Below are 18,177 nucleotides of genomic sequence, written 5' to 3' on the forward strand. Positions count from 1 at the left end.
CACACTGACTTTGGTACACACTGCTCACATACACAGCTGCAACGTCCAGCCTGCTGGAGTCACACACCTTCACTTCTAATCCCAGACAAAAAGCTGAGCAGTGTTTTCCCATGATTATCTCCTTTATTTCCAGATTCACAGGAAGCAGTTCCCAGACCCAGGCTGCCCAGGACCCTGCAGCTCTGCATCACTCGGGCTGAGCAGGGACAGCCAGTGACCCTGGGTGCCCACACTGGCCTGTGCTGCTGGGACATCCCCAGCGCTGAGAACAGGAATGATTCCAGTCTCCCTGGGCACTGGTAAATCAGCTTTCTGCTGACAAGCAGCTGCCCCTGTGCTTGGACATTTCCTTGTTCCACTAAACTGGTACAGCTCTCCTGCTGTTGACAATAAATTTGGAAAGAACCCAGCCTGTCTTACATTCTTGTTCCATTTGCTTTTCCTGCAGCCCATCCTCGTGTCCTCCACTGAGTTGAGGACAAAAAGCGACACGGATTTTGCCCAGTCCCAGAATGCAGTACAGTGCTGCCCACCTCCAGCACAGCTCACACCAGCCCCTGCTCTGGAGCAGACAGGACACTGCACTGCAGGGAGCGACAGGACACTGGCACTGCTCCTATTTCTCTCCAGGCGTGTGTGTGCTTGGGAAGCTGCATCCAGCCCTCTCTAGCCATATTTTGTTATCGCACTTCAAATGATGAACGAATAATGTTTATTCTCCTGCTTATTCTAACTTTTGATTAAGCTGTAACCAATGTATTTTTCCTGGCTGTTCATTTAAAGAAACTGAAGACATCTAGAACAACTTGTTAAAAAGCTATTTTGAAGGGAAAACAACCCCCAAGGCCAGAGCCACACCAAGCAGGAAGATTTGTGCAAGTTATTTGCTGGTGAGCCTGAGCCATTGGCAGATGAGCAGAAACAAAGAGGAATCTCCAGCAGGATTTTCACTTCTGCAGCTGGAGAGCAGGGACAGACTGGAAGCAATGCACCACCACCATGTCTGCTGGGAGGAGCCCACCCCCACAGCCACGTTCCAAAAAAAAGGAGGCCCTGTCTAAGGGCTACAGAGAAGGAACCCCCAGCCAAGAAGGAGACAGCCATACACCTGCTGCACAGAGGACACCTGCCCTACAAAATTAAGCTTATCAAAGCCTTTTAAAAAATAAGTAAACTGTTAACTCTTGAATTCTGATGAGCTACTGGAAGCTGAACCTGACTTTCTTAAGTGACTGTAAGAGGTTCATTCTTAAATACAATACTCTGGTCATGGGTTTGATTCTGGTTCCAGTGAAGTCAAGGCCAAACCATCCCCTGATTTAACTGGAAGCAGAAGCAGGCCCCCACTTTAACACTCATGCCTGCAAACAGAATACAACTGGATGGGAAACAAAGAAGAAATATGTTTGAAACTGGTATTAACTCCAAGCTTTATTATCCCCCCTCTGTAAGACTAAAAAGCAGTCATTGAATTTTTTTTTTAATTCAGCATCAATCCTATGTACTACTGGCCAAAATTCAGCCCTCATTCCCTCCAAGACAGCCCTGGCACAAGCAGAGGACCCAGTTTCTCCCCTGTCATGTACTGGTTCCATGGAGCTCCACTACCCAAACCTGCCCACGGAACTGCACGTGGGTTTTGCAAGGGCAGAGCTCAGTCTGCGTTCCCCAAATGCCAAGCTGCAGCCCTTGGTGTGAATTGCACTGGGACAAATCGTTGGCCTAACACAGTATGACACCAAAGAGGTTAAAGAGAGTCCATGGTTTTCATTGTCCACTTTCTCAAGAGAGATTTGCTGCTGCCAAAGTGTCTCCAGACCTAAATGGATTACCTGCAGCACCAGCAGCAGCTGCACTCCAGGGAGGGAGGAGAGACAGGAGCCTGCCCTGTGCTCTGGGCTCCCCTCAGTGCTTCAGCTTCATGGTGCAAAGCTCAGTTTCCAGAGCTCACCAGCTGATCCCTTCTGAGTCTGACCACGAGGAACAGTGCAAATCCTGCACAGTAACGTCCCAGCAGCCACGTGCAGGACTCTCCCAGGTTTTGCTTTATGTGACCCTCAGCAGGCAAAAGCAGCAATTTTGGCCTTTGAACACATACCATACGGCAGGAGAGCCAATTTAACACAGCACAGGTGAACACCACACTCCTCTGCTCTGTGCCCAGCTCTGACTGACAGGCAGCTGTCATGCCTGCATCAGGAAGGAACACAATCAAGCATAACTGTGAAGCTAAGAGCTGTCCTGCCTGGCTGAGTTTCAAGTGAGAGCAAGTCAGGTAAAAACAAACCCCTGTAAAGTTTTTACAGATGTCATTTCATTTTTAAGCATTAAAAGAATGAAGTACATGCTAATCACAGCAGCTGAGATGAAGGAGTAGGCAGTTTGGAGGACAGAGCATGGAGAAGTGAGTTTCTAACTCTGGACTTTAATTCCAGCTCTGCAGCTTCTCCCAGCTGTAAATTCAGATTAGGAAAGCCACCAACCTGGTGTAATTCTGTATCACTGGGGTGATAGCAGCCATGAGAGTGACTGACAATACCTGTCCCTGCCATCAGATCATGTATTTAATGGCAGGACAGCACAAGGGAACAAGCTGAGGTACTGCAAGGCCTAGCTATGCTCATCAATTTATTACATTTCACATAACAAAAGCTTAGCAAAGTTCATGGGGGTAACAGCAGCACAGGGCACAGCCTGCATCAGCTCCTGCCTGGCATCCTCCACACCAGCTTGTTACTCTGTGCTCCAGAGATCCAGCTTCCCTTCTGCTTTCACACTTGAATCCTGTGTTTGCATGCCTGCATATTTCTTCTATTTAAATATGCACTTTGTTCTTCAGGATTTCATTAACCCGTGAATAGATTAATTTGGATTTCAGTTACACAGATACAGATTTAAAGGAACTCCTTCAAAACCAGCAGAGTCACATCTTTAGGAAGGCCCGGAGAGGTTTGTGCATGCACCTGTAAGGGCAGGACGCTTTGTGTTCACCTGGCTGTTGGTTTTACACCCTCAGGAGACCAAGCACTGTGGCCACGCAGCAGTGTTTGTGCAGCACCTGACTGCAGTGCCCAAGTCCTGGGAACTCCTCACCACACGGCACAGCAGCTCCAGCCCTGGTGTAACTCCTCAGAGGACAAGGATTATTCTGGCCAGGTCTATCATTAGGCTCATTTTCTAAAACAATAGAGCTTGTCTTCATTCAAGCTTACAGTAAAACTCTCACTGGAAGAGACAACTGGCCCAACATACCAACATCCAAACCACCTCCATTTATTTTAGTGGAAGGAGGCAAGGAAGGAAAAAGGTCCAATGTATTTTTAAATCTTTGGATTTCACAAATGATCACAAGCATGTAGGTCACAATATGCACACAGAAAGACACCTACGACAACCACCAGTGGGATCATTAAAATAATTAAGTTAGGCCTAGAGACAAATTCATTTCATAACATGTTCCTTACAAAACAGATACCCCCTTGCTTCATAATCTAGGGAGTCTGTTTTATAAACTTCCTAAGTAGTTCATGAAATATCCCCCTAAGCAGACTAGGTCTGCTTGCCATTGCAGGGTCTCTATAAATCAAAAGTTTATGAATCAAAAGACAAACACCAGTGACGTGTGCTCAGAAGCCAGCTGGGAAGGGGTAAGGCCCCAGCAGCTCCAGTGCTGCCGTGGTGAGCTCTGACCTCGGGACACGATTTCCAGTGCAAAGAGCTGAACCTGCCTCTTCACACAGCTCCTCTGCCTGCCATGAGGGAGCTGCCTGCACAGCACATGAAGCAGCAATCAATAAAGGAGATCCCCCTTTGTTTTAAGTGTAAAGATGCTGCATTTCACAGTACAGCATCTTTACAGTACTTAACACCACACTGTTGAGCAGGAAAGAGCCTCCACTTGCAGCAACCAGAAGGAAGAGACAGTTACTTCCACAGCATCCTGTGGAAGTGGTCTCTCAAAATACACTGCCATGCTAGTGCTTTCCCTCTTACCATCCTGAAATTGACTGCTGAAAAATACCTAAATTATGCTGCTGGTACCAAAGTGCCCTGTCACGTAAGTGGTGAGCAGAAGTAGCAACAAAAGAAATTACAAATCAAACTTAACCAACAAGAAACTGAGATAAATAGAGAGTGCTAAATGAAAAAGAAAAAAGGTTTTGGTATCCTTGTCTGCTGGCTTCTCTTTCATTTTTCAGTAAACCAGACTAGTTTTCAACCTGTTGTAAGCAGGAAGTGTGGGAATTACTGATGTGGTAAGTGTAACTCAGTCATGTCATCACTGCAGAACACAAGAAGGAATAGCAGAAAACAAGGCAAGGTCAGCTGGGGTTTGTACCAAAGGGACTGGATACACCATTCTGTGCTCATCTTTTGGATTGCCCTCAGTGGCCACAGGTGCCATCCCTCCTGCCCTCAGCCTGGCTGCACCGGCTGCATGGCAGGCCTGCTCTTCCTTTTGACTAGCTGAGACAAGGAAGTGCTATCTGGGTCAGACTGTGCAATTTTCTCAAATGCAGGGGTGTTGAACAGCCTGTGCCAGGCACAGCACCACAACCATGGCATTTCTCTAAGTCATCTGAGTGTTGATTTGCTATCTGCTCCTCCACAGAAGGAGCTCAGTCTGCCCCTTCCTAGTCATCATAATACCCACTTATGTCTCCACACAACCCAGGCTGCAAATGTGGAGAGAAAAAACAATTTCTGAAAAAATGTTCAGCAGAGAGCAGCCAGGCAGTGCCTTCTTGAACATTTCAACTTTTTCAAGTAAACACACAAATAATTCGATTATCAACAGGACCCAATCTCAGCACCCAAATGCAGCAAGATTTGCACTCCCAAAGGCTAAACTCTGCTTTTCCTCTCCAGAGGGCAGCTTCCAGGCTGTGGCTGTGCTGGGCAGGGCAGTGGTTAGGAAGGCCAGGAAGGAGTAAACACCTTTGTGACAGCAGACAGCTCAGCTCTGCTGTGGCTCCCCACATGCCAGTTCGTAGGAGACCCTGGAGAGGTGCACACAAACAGACTGAAGAATCAGTTTTCATATAAATTCCTTCCTTCCCACCTCCCTAAATCACTGGGATGCAGGGTTAGGGTTACAGGGATTATTCTACTTTACCACCAAAACTACTGCTCCAGCTGTGCAACAACAGAGGCAACATGTGGAAATCTGCTGCCACAGCGTGCTTCCTCCATGGCTCTGACAGACACTGCACCCAGGACTCTGTCCAGCTAGTGACAGACACAGACAGGGTCCCTAACATCACCATTCCCAGCTGAAAATACATCCCTATTACAGATAATTTTTATTTTCCATAGAGACCAAGCCATGTACTCCTCCTGTGGCACCTGGAACGGGTGCAGCTCAAGCTGTAGCTGCTCTGGTCAGTCCTGCCCCTGCTCAGGAGCTGTGCTGGATGTGTCCAAGCAGCAACACACAGTGCTGTAGGACACAAGGCCTGCAGGAACAAATACTTCACACCTTTCCCAGAGCTTATCAAAGTGCTGCAAGGACTTGTGTGACCTTGGCCATGTAGCACCTGTAACAAGCTGGCTCTGCAGATGAGGACAGACAGGTTCAGCTTACACCCCCTGATAAAGCAGACTGGCAAAGGGAGCCCCTTTGCTTGCTCCACCTCCTGCTTTAATAAGTACAACATCCACAGGGAGACTGGGGGGAAACAGAGGATGAGAAGGGGAAAGGCCCTCCTCTGGGTTTTTACCTTATGGGTTCTGCTGGTCAAAGCTCCCTTAGAAACCAGAGCGACATCTGCTCAATGACCAGATAAGAAAAACTCAAAAGATATATCTCTGAATCTCAAGTGCATGATACGAATGCAAAAACTATGTTAATCTCTGTAAGAATTCATATGTTAATTCAGAAAAAGCACTGCATACAACCAAAACCTCTGGGTTTTGGCTCCTTTACTTGTTCTCATCTGCAGCATCCACCCAGCTGCGCGGCAGAGGGCAGAGCCCCGGGGAGCCTGGCGGGCTCACCCCTCACTGCAGAGCTGCCACGCCAGGGTGGCATGGCAGAACCTGCCCCTCAGAGCACTCCCAAAGTGCAGGGCAAATACTTGTTCCTGCTCTTCAGGTGCTTTGCCTAAAAGTCTGTGTATGGGCTAAGTTGACAATAGCTATTAAAATTAATGAGCTTGCTGCTGCAGCCGACATGCAGGCACGTGCTGCAGCTCTGCTGGATCTGGCTCTGGAGCTGCCTTTGGGATTGCCAGTGTCACCCCACAGCCAGGGCACTGCACAGCTGGCCTGGGGGGGACAGAGGCACCTCACAGAGGCTGAAATGTGCCCCTGTGCCCTTCACTGCGCCTGAAAAGCCTGTGGGGGTGAGGAGGGACTGGAGAGAGACCAGACACCGCACAGCTGCTGGGTGGGTGAGCAGCACGGAGTGACAGTGGCACAGAGAGACCGGGGGACACCTGAGGGAGGATGGATGGGACTGCAAGGCTGCAGCAGCACGGGGCTGGCAGGAGCCTGGGCTGTCCCAGAGAGCCAACACTGCTCCAGTGGGGATCCTTCCCACAGCTGTGCTGCGCTCTCACAGCCACCAACACTCACTGCTCAGGAACACATCTGGCCTTCACCCCACTTAACCTGTCTTGAGCAGAGGCCTTGTTTAATCACTGATTTACACCCTAACTGCCAGCATGGGGTAAGTGACAAAATTTGCTAATTGGACGTTGTCTTCAGGCAATAACCTCAATAATAACACAGATTTGATGGAAAATTAGCAAATAAATTATTGTAAGACTGACAGTGAATACATGAGCAAGATATATGAAATGTTCCCAGCTCTGCTAAATCCAGAGAATTATATATCCTAAATATATTCAAATTAAGAATTTCCCTGCTCCCTCCCAAGAAGTGCAGAGTGGGGCCCAGTATGGAGCCCCTCATGTAAAGGATGATGTGGAAAACCTGTCCTGTAGATCTCAGGAGGTCTGAGATCTACAAGACCTGAGCTGTGAAAGCACTGCATCCAGCTGTACGGGGTCAGGAACTGTGTTCCATCTGGGAAAACAGAGGAATCCTCAAACCTGGAGCAGAGAATTCCCCTGAACTCAGGCCAGGCTGCAGAGGAGGGGGGAGAAGCAGCTCTCAGGTGTCAGTGCTGAGCTCCAACCACCAGGGAGATGGAGGTGCTGGAGGAAAAGGCAGGTGAATTAAACCCCAAAGATACCTAGAGAGTAGCTGGAGCCAGGTCACTTGGTAGGAGAGCTTGTCTAAGGGGGGGGTCAGAAGAATGACAATGTGTTTGACAAGAAACATTCAGAGCAGACACATGCTTTATGGGACTCCTTTGTAAATCACCCAAAAAGTCCATGGGTTTAGAGGAAAGTGAGGCTGGGATATGCCTGGAAAACTACTGTTTTGTAGAGAGGTCATTAGTTCCTGAAGCAAGTATTAACACCCGGGCTGGTTCTCCTTGGAGGGCACAGCTGCAGAGATGGGGTGGCAGAGCCCAGTGCCCAGGAGCTGAGATCAGGAGGGGCACTGTGCTGCACTGCTCAGCTGCCCTGGGCCACTTGAATTTATCATGTTGTTATTTTCATTGTAATGTTATGTTTTCTTATTCCATTAAGTTAACTAAGAGCAATTTTCTGTTAATATTGATTTCTGTTAAGGTTGATTGTTTTTAAATTTATTCAGAGTCAGGTCTAATTCTTATTCATTTTAAGATTTCATGTTTTATTCCATTTTTATTGAAACCAAATTTTATTCAGTGTCAGTAATGTAATCTTTAAGTTTTCTTAAGCATATTTTGGTATTATATATATAATATACACTCTATATGTGTACATGTACTTTAACAAGTATATCCTTGATGTTTAAATATGCTTATCTAAGTTCAATTTAAAGAAAGTTTAAAAGAAGTTTAAATTTAAATAAATTATGTGGCCCATAAAATAAATAAATAAATAAATAAATAAATGAAAAATTTACTGGAGAAACTAAAAAGGGTGTAAAAAGTGTATTATGGTTTTAGGAGCTCCATCCTGCCAGGAGGAAAGGCTGGGAGCAGAGCTCCCAAACCCCCAGGGGAGGCTCTCTGCACGCTCACTGCTCCCACCTGGACAGTGGCACTGCCACAGAAACCATTCCTGCTCTCCTTTGCCATAAGTAATGCCACAGAAAACATCAGCTTTATAGCACATATCCTAAACAGAGGGTTATACACAAACTATCCAAGAATGGAAGGTAAATATATTTACCTTCTACAGCAGAACAGCTCAGAGAGTTCACAGCGATTCCCTGAGATAAAAACACTGTCCAGGACTGTGAAAAGGACAGGCTTCTGACAAAAAATCTTCTTCTGCTTTCTAAAAAAATTCAAAGTGGTATCAAAATTTCCAGTGAAATCAAGAAGCTGGGGCCTGCTGTGGTCTACAGGGATTTGGAGCTTCTACCTCTTTTCTGCTTGAAGTCAGTGAGATGTCTGCCAGAGTTCAGCGGGAATAAGACTGGGGGATCTGGCAATGCCTTTGGGTATTCCTGACTGCACCTGAGGAGTTGGATTTTTGGTGCAGGTTTGTTTTCTAAATGTAAAAATTGTCTCGCTCTGTTGGATAAATACAATTTGCAACTCACTTTGTAGATGTGCTAGAGGTTTTGCAGCCCTTACAATCTGTCATATAAATCCACAGTCAAGTGTCAACGTGTGAAGGGGCTGCTTTAGAGGTTCTCTGGCTGAGAACAGGAATGAAGTTTCCAGAGCAAATGCTACAAAGATGAATAATTTCTCTACTCAGCCAGTTATTATAGAAAAAAGATGCTGATGGTAAGAGTCACTAGAATTCAACAGAGTTTTTTTGTTTGGTTGGTTTGGGGTTTTTTTTACCAGCAATTCAGAACTACAAGAATTGGGAGTTTAAGTAGGAGAACTTGCTGAAAACAAACTACTGCAATTGAGCCTCAGATCCAGGTAAGACAACATCAGCCTCCCTGCACCTTCAAAGCTTGTCAGCTTTAATGACAGTTTTGGGTATGCATGGAAAGTGGCCTTAAGTAGATAGAGGATGTGGGAATAATAATATTATTTGTGAGGTAACTTCTGAGACCACCATAATTATGCTGTTGTTGATCACAGTTACTTTTCATGTTTCTCATTTCCCTTGTCTTTCACTGTCTGAAAGGCCAGCATTTTTTTCTTGTGCGTGGTTTAGGTGGACTGGAAAGGTGTGCAAGAGTAGTGGGTGAGTGCGAGTGGTTCAGAAACCACCTTTGACAGTGGCTGTTTAACCCTCTCCTTTGCCACACCAGTTGTGCCTGCTCAAGTTTTCTCCTCTTAAGAGAATTTATGTGGGCCATAAAAATTTCCAGGAAAGAGGACATCTACCCCCTTTAATGCCTAATCTGGCACCCTTTACTTATGCAAATTTCATCAATGGACAAATGGCCTGATCACAGCAGCTGCACTAATACAAACAACATCAAAGACTTGGTCAAAGTTGCTCTGAAACAACTCCGGGATCTCTGAAATGCAAGATTTGGCCTCTGGCTTCACATCAACAGCCATTCACTAAGCTGAGTGAGATTTCCCCAATGTGGTTCTTTTCCTCCCCAAAGCAGAGCCAAGCACACAGGGGTGGGCAGAGCCCAGTCACTGCTCTCAGAGCACAACAGGACACGCAGCACTGCCTGCTGCCAGGTGTCCCTTGTGCCACACCAGAGGGGGACTGCAGCACAGCTATGGCAGGAACTGGTCACACCTTCACTGCTCCTGCTGGGGCTGACCTGGGCAGCTGCTGGGAGCTCCTCCCTCTCACTGAAGCCAGCATGAACTGAGTTTGCTCACGACCTCCCCAAAATATTGAGGAGGTTCAAACACGACCTGGTGATTTATTTTTTCCATCAGTATGTGATGTTTCTGTGCACACCCATTTATACACATGCTCACAATCCATGTGTCCTTAAAAATCCAAGTACAGTATATGCTAAAAAGCCCACAAGCTAAAAGCTCTTTGCATCTGGGAGCACAGAGAAAGCAACAGAAATTGTAAAACAAACAAAAAGGAAGTTTATTCTCACAGTTTTCAATTTCAGTGAGCACAAAGTATTTTATGTGACTGCAGCTAAGATTTAGCAAAGCATTTCAGCATATGCTTATATCTTTTGCTGAAATACAATCTACAGATTTGCGTGATTTCTTGGATTTGAGGCTTTTAAACTCACGCTCAAACCAAGAGTCTAACACGCTGTCCAAAATAACCCAGCAAGCTCAGCGTGGCCGTGCCTCTCTGTGGCCACACGTGTTACAGCCCTGGCAGAAGCCAGCAGTGCCCTGGCACTGTTTCCAGATATTTTGCTCAGAAGAGCTTTCTCTGTTTCCAGATATTTTGCTCAGAAGAGCTTTCTCCCTCCTCCTGCCCCGTGAGAGACCGGGGAATCCTCTCCCAGCCCCAGCACTGCAAAGCCAGTCTGTGCCCTATGGAAGATCCGCACCAGGGCAGGGAAGCAGCACCAGGAGCTCCAACCATCCCCAGGTATTTTGCCTCAACCAGGAATGCCAGCAGGCCAGACTCAACCAGGGGCTTACAACTAAGTCTACTAGGCAGCACTGCAGGAAAAACCAGCAATATTTAAAAAAAAAAAAAAAAAGATAATAAATTAAGATAGAGCCTTCACCCAGTTTCATAATGCATCCAGCAATATCTCCTACTTGGGCTGCTGGTGAAGGTTCGTCTTTCGCTACAAAAATGATGTCATCTACAGGTTTCATCCTGGAAGCTCTCACTTCAGTCAAAACTGAAGTTTGAGCAGCTGAAAAAGCATTCAAGCCTTATGAGATAACATGGCAATATAAACAAAAGACAATACACAGAAAAATATCAAGCAGCATGTAAGCTCTGGTCAGCTTTGTACTTTCAAAATCTGAAAAAATATGCTTTTGTTACTCATCACACAGGAAAAAAAAAAGAGAATTTTGGTTCAGCACTCTATTTTCTTGAAATAAAATCTGAATTTATGTATATTCTCCCAAAGCTTCCATAACTGAAGCTTTTATTAAGTAAGTTTGATGTGGGGCATATTTTAAAAATAGCAGCAATATTTTAAAATGTGGAAACGGATGTGTCACTCTATTACAACTGCAGAATCTTCACTGTATTTTTTAATACTATGAAGCAATTGTATGCTTCTGCATTATAAATCTCTCTTCACTAAACAGATTTCTTCTCTATGATTAAAGTAGTACCACAAAGACATTATTAAACAGACACTGTCCAAAAAAAAATATTGTTTTGGTCTGACCATAAAATATAGGTATTTTAATAATTGGGCTTTTTTCCGTAGAGAATTTCAGCAGCTCCCTTTCCTTGGAATGAAATCACAGCCATATGCTTTATGATATTAGAGGCATTTCAAGGTGCCTCCATAAATGTCATTTATTGCTTGGGAACCTGCCAAATCTGCAAAACCCCTTAGTTCTTTTAAAAGAAAAATCTTCAGACGAAACTAGCTCTTTACACTGGTTGTCATACCAAAAAAGAAAAACAAATCTCTCTCTTATGGAATACTGGCCATGCAGGTAGGAAAAACCTCTGGAAACAAAAATCAGGGCTTTGGCTTGCTTTGGCGCCAACAGCGCACTGGGTACCCTGGCCCAGCACAGCACACCTGCACTCACACTCACACTCAGCCTCTGGAGCTCACCCTCTGCACCCTGAGCAGCCTCAGAGATAAAAACCTGAACTGGCTTAGTGACCAGAACTGTAAATCAAAATCAGGCACCTCTCAGCATCCTGCTCCCACAAATGGGCTCCCTCACGCTTCACAGAGCAGTGCCTCACACGCTGCCCATGGGCTCCCACCCCTCACACAGCAGTGCCTCACACACTGCCCATGGGCTCCCACCCCTCACACAGCAGTGCCTCACACGCTGCCCATGGGCTCTCACCCCTCACACAGCAGTGCCCTGCACGCTGCCCATGGGCTCCCACCCCTCATCCCTCACACAGCAGTGCCTCACACGCTGCCCATGGGCTCCCACCCCTCACACACTGCCCATGGGCTCCCACCCCTCACACAGCAGCGCCTCACACGCTGCCCATGGGCTCCCACCCCTCACACAGCAGTGCCCTGCACGCTGCCCATGGGCTCCCACCCCTCACACAGCAGTGCCTCACACTGCCCATGGGCTCCCACCCCTCACACAGCAGTGCCTCACACACTGCCCATGGGCTCCCACCCCTCACACAGCAGTGCCCTGCACGCTGCCCATGGGCTCCCACCCCTCACACAGCAGTGCCTCACACGCTGCCCATGGGCTCCCACCCCTTACCCCTCACACAGCAGTGCCTCACACGCTGCCCAGGATCCCCCACCTCCGTGGTGCCCAGAACCCTGCAGGACTGGCCGCCAGGCAGACAACAGAGACTCCAGGTCATACACAAATATAATCTCATGCCACATCTACTCCTAATTAGGCATATCTGGAGTCTATCCTGAGATAATGCTGGCCAGATCCACATAAATCTTGCCAGACATGTCACCAACCTGTCCAGCACAAGGCACTACATTTAAACTCACAGGAATTTAATCCAGCCTGTAGCTGCAGCAGCCAGAGCGAGCCAGGCACTGCCCAGAGGAACTGACTGCTGTGGCACACAGCTGCCAGGGAGGTCAGGATTCTGGCTGGCCAACAGAAGCATCCATTAGCCCCACAGTAGTAGAACTATTCTTTCTCCTTGAGGAAGAAAAAACCAATTTTTTCCCCCAAACCCGAAAGAACCAAGTTTCCTGGTACAGCTGGAAATAATCTAGGGCAGCACACCAACAGGTGCTTCAAACGTATCAGCAGAGCGCAGAAGATGTTGAGAGAGAAAATGAATAGACTCTCTAAATAATATATAAATTGTACAGGCCTTTTTTTTCTGCGGAACCCCAGTGAAGTTCCTGTATAAATCAGAAACTGAATTATTCATTAGTGGTGAATATATAACAAATGGTACTTCGCGCTGAGATATTCCTCACAGGTGCTGCAGCGAGCAGCAGCAGGCAGCGAGCTGCCAACACCAAGGTCTCACCTGGAGTCTGGGTACTTGGTCAGGGTAGCCAGGCTGCTGGTGTACATGTGTCCTCCTACATCGATGTGCACGGGAGCGTTGGACTTGGTGAGTTGAGCTGGGAGAGGAATTCCTTGAGCAGCCAGAGGAGAAACCGGGGAGCGTGTCAGAGACAGACGGGACATGCTTCTTCCCTCCTGAGCGGGGAGGCAAAAAGAACAGTTTCTCTTAAATGGAGCAGTGTGTTACCTTTCTTTCCAGTGTGATCACAGATCTAATCAGATCGTTTTTGCATCTGCCTGATCACATATTCGGCTAACAAATTATTGCCACCACTGTAATTAAGTGTATTTGCATCATTTTCTTCTAAGTACCAGAGGGGAAGAGAAAGATGCTTATTAGCAATAAGAAATCAAGAAAAAAATTTTCAAGGTGTCAGCCTCAAGGGGCATAAAACAAACTGCAAAATTCTAATTAAAGGTCGTGGGCTTATGTGTTAGATGTGAAATATCCCCTGACAAACGAATAACCAATTTGTGAATTGGGATTCAGGGGGTTTTTGCAAGTTTGCCTCAGTAACAAGACACCTCTAAATTAGTGACTTCCTCAGTACCCAAGGCATTTCGTTTATACATGTAGTAAATTTCACTTCAAACTAAGATCAATTTTCTGGCTTATTTTCAATAATTGTGAAATAAATGGATAATTTTCAGCTAAGCCTTAATATTAGACCTAAACAACTAATAAGATTTCAAACTGAAAGCAATTAATACCTGGAAGCAGTGAAAACAGAAAAATAAATAAACTGACTCATGCTTTTAGGACAAGAAAGTACTGAATAATCTAGCACGTGAAATCGTAAATTCCACAATCCACCTAATGTCTCCTGCCCTGAAAATATCGGAAAATTAGTGAAATTACTGAATTGAATAAAAAAAATTCAGCAAAATCAAAGCTAAAAATACCGAAATGCCTTAAAAATGAACAGGACAACCAAGCAAAAGAAAATTCCTCAATTCTTTTCTTAAGAAAAGCACAATTTATTCTGTACAAAGCGTGTGTCTCAAAGCTGATTTCAGTTCAATCGGTGCAGGCGGCACACAGGTCAAACAGAAAAAAAGCCCTTCTAGAAAAGTTAAAGAAAATGTACATCCATTCTCCCCCTTATGGGGAAAGCAACATATGCAAAACATTATAGTTGAAGACATTTCTGAATATAATCTAATTTTCCTGGTACTCTGTAATTCAAGCATGCTACCAAGCATCCAGGCTCTTCCTTGCATCTGACAAGCACTTTACATGCAGCATTGCAAAGTGAATTTCTATTTCTCCCACATTACTTTGACAAGGTTTCTTACAAATCTAAAGCTGGTCTTGCCTTTCTCTTAGCAGTATTTTGCACAAGATACCCGACTGCACCACTTGATGAACACAAATCAGCAACATTCTTTGTAAAATAATTTCCAAGCTATAGAGTAGGACTGAAAAATCTTAGCAAATCTGAACAGCTTCACAAAGTCATCACGACATCTCCATTTACTGTACTTCATCTTGGCTAGCTCCTAAGAATTTTTTGCATCTACAGCACAGGAATACATCACCCCATTATGGATCCACATCCTTGTCTCTTCAGAGGCTGGATGGACAGACAGCTGCACTGAGCACGAAGCAAATGCCAGCTCTGTCCTAGGACTCCTCTGTCAGCCGATGCCAAATTGGGCATTAACATTTTCACTACAGCACCACCTTCAAGGAAAGTGACTGAATCCTTTCATGACTCAAGATGTTGCTTTCTTGTTTCCCACAAGAGCTTGTTGTGGCCAACCTTCAGTAAATATGTCATATAGCATAAATAAAACAACTAACTTTAAAAAACAACTTAGTATGTAAGTACCTGCAGTATTTTAGCAACGTGTTTACTAATCTGTCTGCCAACACAGACAAAGGTTGCTGGTTTGTTTTTTTTTTTTCCCTTACCAAAGAGCACTGTAAACTCATGTTCAGTCTCTACTCCTTCACTTAAATGAAAGGGTCAGAAGATCCAGGCTGAATGTCAACCCTGTCTTTGTTCAGACCCCAACCATGCTCACTAATGATAAAGGTACAGACCTTGCATGGTACAGGGCTGCCTTAGAAATAAATCTCACGCAGTTTCACAAAACAAGAGTCTAATTAGGGCTCATCTGCACCCCTTGTTACAATTTCCAAATGGAATCAAAGGACTTCCAGTCTTCTGTAAATGTGTCTTACATTTAACCATTTGTCTTGAAATACAGACATCAATTTTAAAATATGCACAGATAGCTAAAGATCAAGTGATATGAATCTATTTGTGCATATTTAAACACTGCTGCTATCTTAGGATTTTGTTTAATGTTAGTATACCAGTAAATTCCTTGATCTGTAAAGACTGAGATTCTCAGTGAGGCCATACTCACACAGTAGATATTTAATTTATACTATTCACTGGAGGGACCTTTTGAACAATCCTCTGCTTTTGGCATTTCTCAGCTAGAGCATGTGTTGAAAAAACACTTAATTATAGAAAATCACTGGAAAGCTAAAATAGTTCTCAAACTTTTATGGCTTTTTATACTTATTGAGGGTGCCACTGGCTTTTGGGGGGAGACGAGGAGAAGGGGAATTAAAACACTGGCTGGAGAGGATTCATATTAAAAAATGAATCCCAGATTTTTATTAAAAGTGTGGGATTCAATCCTTTTTGTATGAGCTAATTATCAAGAGGCACGATGGCTAAGCAATACTGCTCCAAAAAAAATACCCCCTGTTTCTTAAGGTACCGTAACCCTACTTCTAATGACTCCTTCCTCTTCTTAATGTAACACGCAGCAAAAAATCATCACACTGAGTAATGTACTTATTTTATGCACAAAGCAAAATCCTAAATGTATTTATCCAGTGGAAGTCTTTATGCACATATTTTCTAATATGGATGAGAAAATTAAAACCTTAAGGGTAAATATCGCAGAAACACTAACAAACTTCATTTATTAAACCATGTAAAATAATCCTTGCTCTTTAGTTGCCTACAACAGGATACAGCATCCCAACTAGTGGCACAGGCAATAACCCTGCTCTAATAAGTAACACAGGAACCTGCTGAAGGCAAAATCAATAGAGCCTGATTCCCAAATTATGTGAATATTTAGTTTTTCAAACATTACACACCAAGATCTTTCAGAGCCAGCTTATCTTTTTCTGCCTTCCTAAGCTAACTGCTTGTAAAAACTATTTGCCCATGCAAAGTGAAATAATCACAATGCCATGCTCATTTACACACAAAATGATTTTGTGTCCCATTGTGCTCACAGTTGTTCAGCTCTCTAGGGGTGATTAAACTAGCTATGCTGCTACAGCTTGAGATGATTTCACTGAATCGTTTCTCCATGAAGTTGCTTCTTTGCTAAGCTGTTATTTTAACCATAAAAGGTAAACAGAAGGCAGTTGTAAGAGCTCCATTCAGCTCCGTGCCCAGGGCTATAACCCTAGGGCAGAGAATGCTGAAAGACTGCAGAATTTTCCAGGGTGTTGCCTTTCTTGCTCTAAAGCCTTCAGGAATACTGTTCATTTAATACACACTCTAGATGATACATTTCAGATCCTACTAAAAGAAAGACTTCAAAAGTGTAAGAAGTTTTGGGCGGATGAAGCTTTCCCACCTCTGCACATAGCTTGGGGCCATGGTAACCAATACTGCTGTTGATGTTGGGAAAATACAGGAGAAATAAACTGCACAGAACAGAGCAGACAGATAGGGACAAGGGAGGTGAAAGGTTGCAGGAAAGAAACAGGCAGCAGTCTGGAAGGGGGGACGAAAAAAAAAAAGGAAAATAATAAAAAGGAGGCGGCTCTGAAGGAGGGACAAAGTTAAATCAAGGAGCAGGCACTTAAAAGACTACAGATGGGAAGCAAGACTAATTAAGGATGTAAAAGCGCTTTGTTTCTAAAGTTTATTGTTGCCAGGATAAAAATTAATTGAAACTAATGCTGTTATTCACTCGTGCAGTTTAATTCCTTCATGCACATTTAAGACGTGAAATGCAAACGGCAGGTTTACGGACCTGCCATGGAGCTGCTCTCCCGGGGAGCCGGGCGGGGGGCGGCTCGGCCCGCAGGAGCCGGGCCCGGCTGCCCCCCCGGCACCGCCGCGGCGCCCGGGCTGCTGGAGCCTCGGGGAAGCTGCTCCTCCTCCCCGGGGACCTTCATTTCTGTACCGGCAGACCCACTAGGGGTAAACCCACCCACTGCATCCCCCCGACCGCCCCATCCTCGGCGCTGCGGGCCACAAGCTGCCCCGGCGCTGCCGTGACTCCAGGGCAGCGTCTGTGTCTGCCGAGGGCACAGCCACAGACCGGGCAATTACCTTTGTCTGCCTACACGGGGACGGCGACCGCTCGGGTCTGCCTCAGAGCCACCCCCAGACAACTTGCCCACGCCGTGCTCCCAGCCCACAGACAAAGCGGGGCGGGGGGGCTCCAGACCTTGGGCTCGGTGGCTCCAAAATTAAAAGTCCATAAACATTTGCACACACCTCCACGCTGCTTTACTGAACACCCAGACACAGGGGAGATCGTGCCCGAAACTTTTTTTTTTTGGGGGGGGGGGAGGGAAGGAAGGGAACTCTCTCTGGAGCTATGCCTCCTCCCCCCCCCCCCAAAAAAAAGAAAAAAAAAAGGAAAGGCTTTCTCCTTCCTCCCCCTCTCTTTCCCCCCCCCCCCCCCCGCAACCCGCCTCTCTGGCAGACTCCAGTCTATTTAGTGTAAGTTTCACGTCACCCAAATGCTTTTCCCTACTGATGGTCAGGGAAATCAGCAGCGAGCAACGCACCCGGTCACTCAACTTCTGCCTTTTTCTTTTGAACACACTGTATGCCCGAAGGAAAAATTCAACCAAAAAAAAAAAAAAAAAAAAGGCACAACATGGCGTCCTTTACTTATTCCCACATAACAAGAAAGGAGATGTCTTAGATGAATGCAAGAAAAAAAAAGTCAAGCTCGAATCCCCGATCCTGCACATTTTCCGCGCAGCCAATGGTGGTGAGCATTAGCCAGGCTAATGTATTAATTTTGCAGAAGTGTGCCACATCGCATGCAGGAGCAGGAATGCAAACTATAGCCTAGAGTGGTTTGAAGTC

At 45.6% G+C, this 18,177-nt stretch overlaps 1 protein-coding gene across 3 annotated transcripts in view; it reads right to left on the reverse strand.

The window, feature by feature from the left end:
• The window catches only part of KCTD15 (potassium channel tetramerization domain containing 15), a 47,410-nt gene that overhangs the window by 26,133 nt on the left and 3,100 nt on the right, over nucleotides 1-18,177 (reverse strand). For all 3 annotated transcript variants that reach the window (XM_038147883.1, XM_038147881.1, XM_038147880.1), the window contains one exon: nucleotides 13,044-13,219. In XM_038147883.1, the coding sequence (XP_038003811.1) occupies nucleotides 13,044-13,207 (164 nt within the window). In that variant the 5' untranslated portion in view covers nucleotides 13,208-13,219. The remainder of the gene's footprint in view (nucleotides 1-13,043; nucleotides 13,220-18,177) is intronic.

The sequence above is a fragment of the Motacilla alba genome, chromosome 11 (genome assembly GCF_015832195.1).
Source record: "Motacilla alba alba isolate MOTALB_02 chromosome 11, Motacilla_alba_V1.0_pri, whole genome shotgun sequence".
In the NCBI taxonomy this organism is placed as follows: Eukaryota; Metazoa; Chordata; class Aves; order Passeriformes; family Motacillidae; genus Motacilla; species Motacilla alba.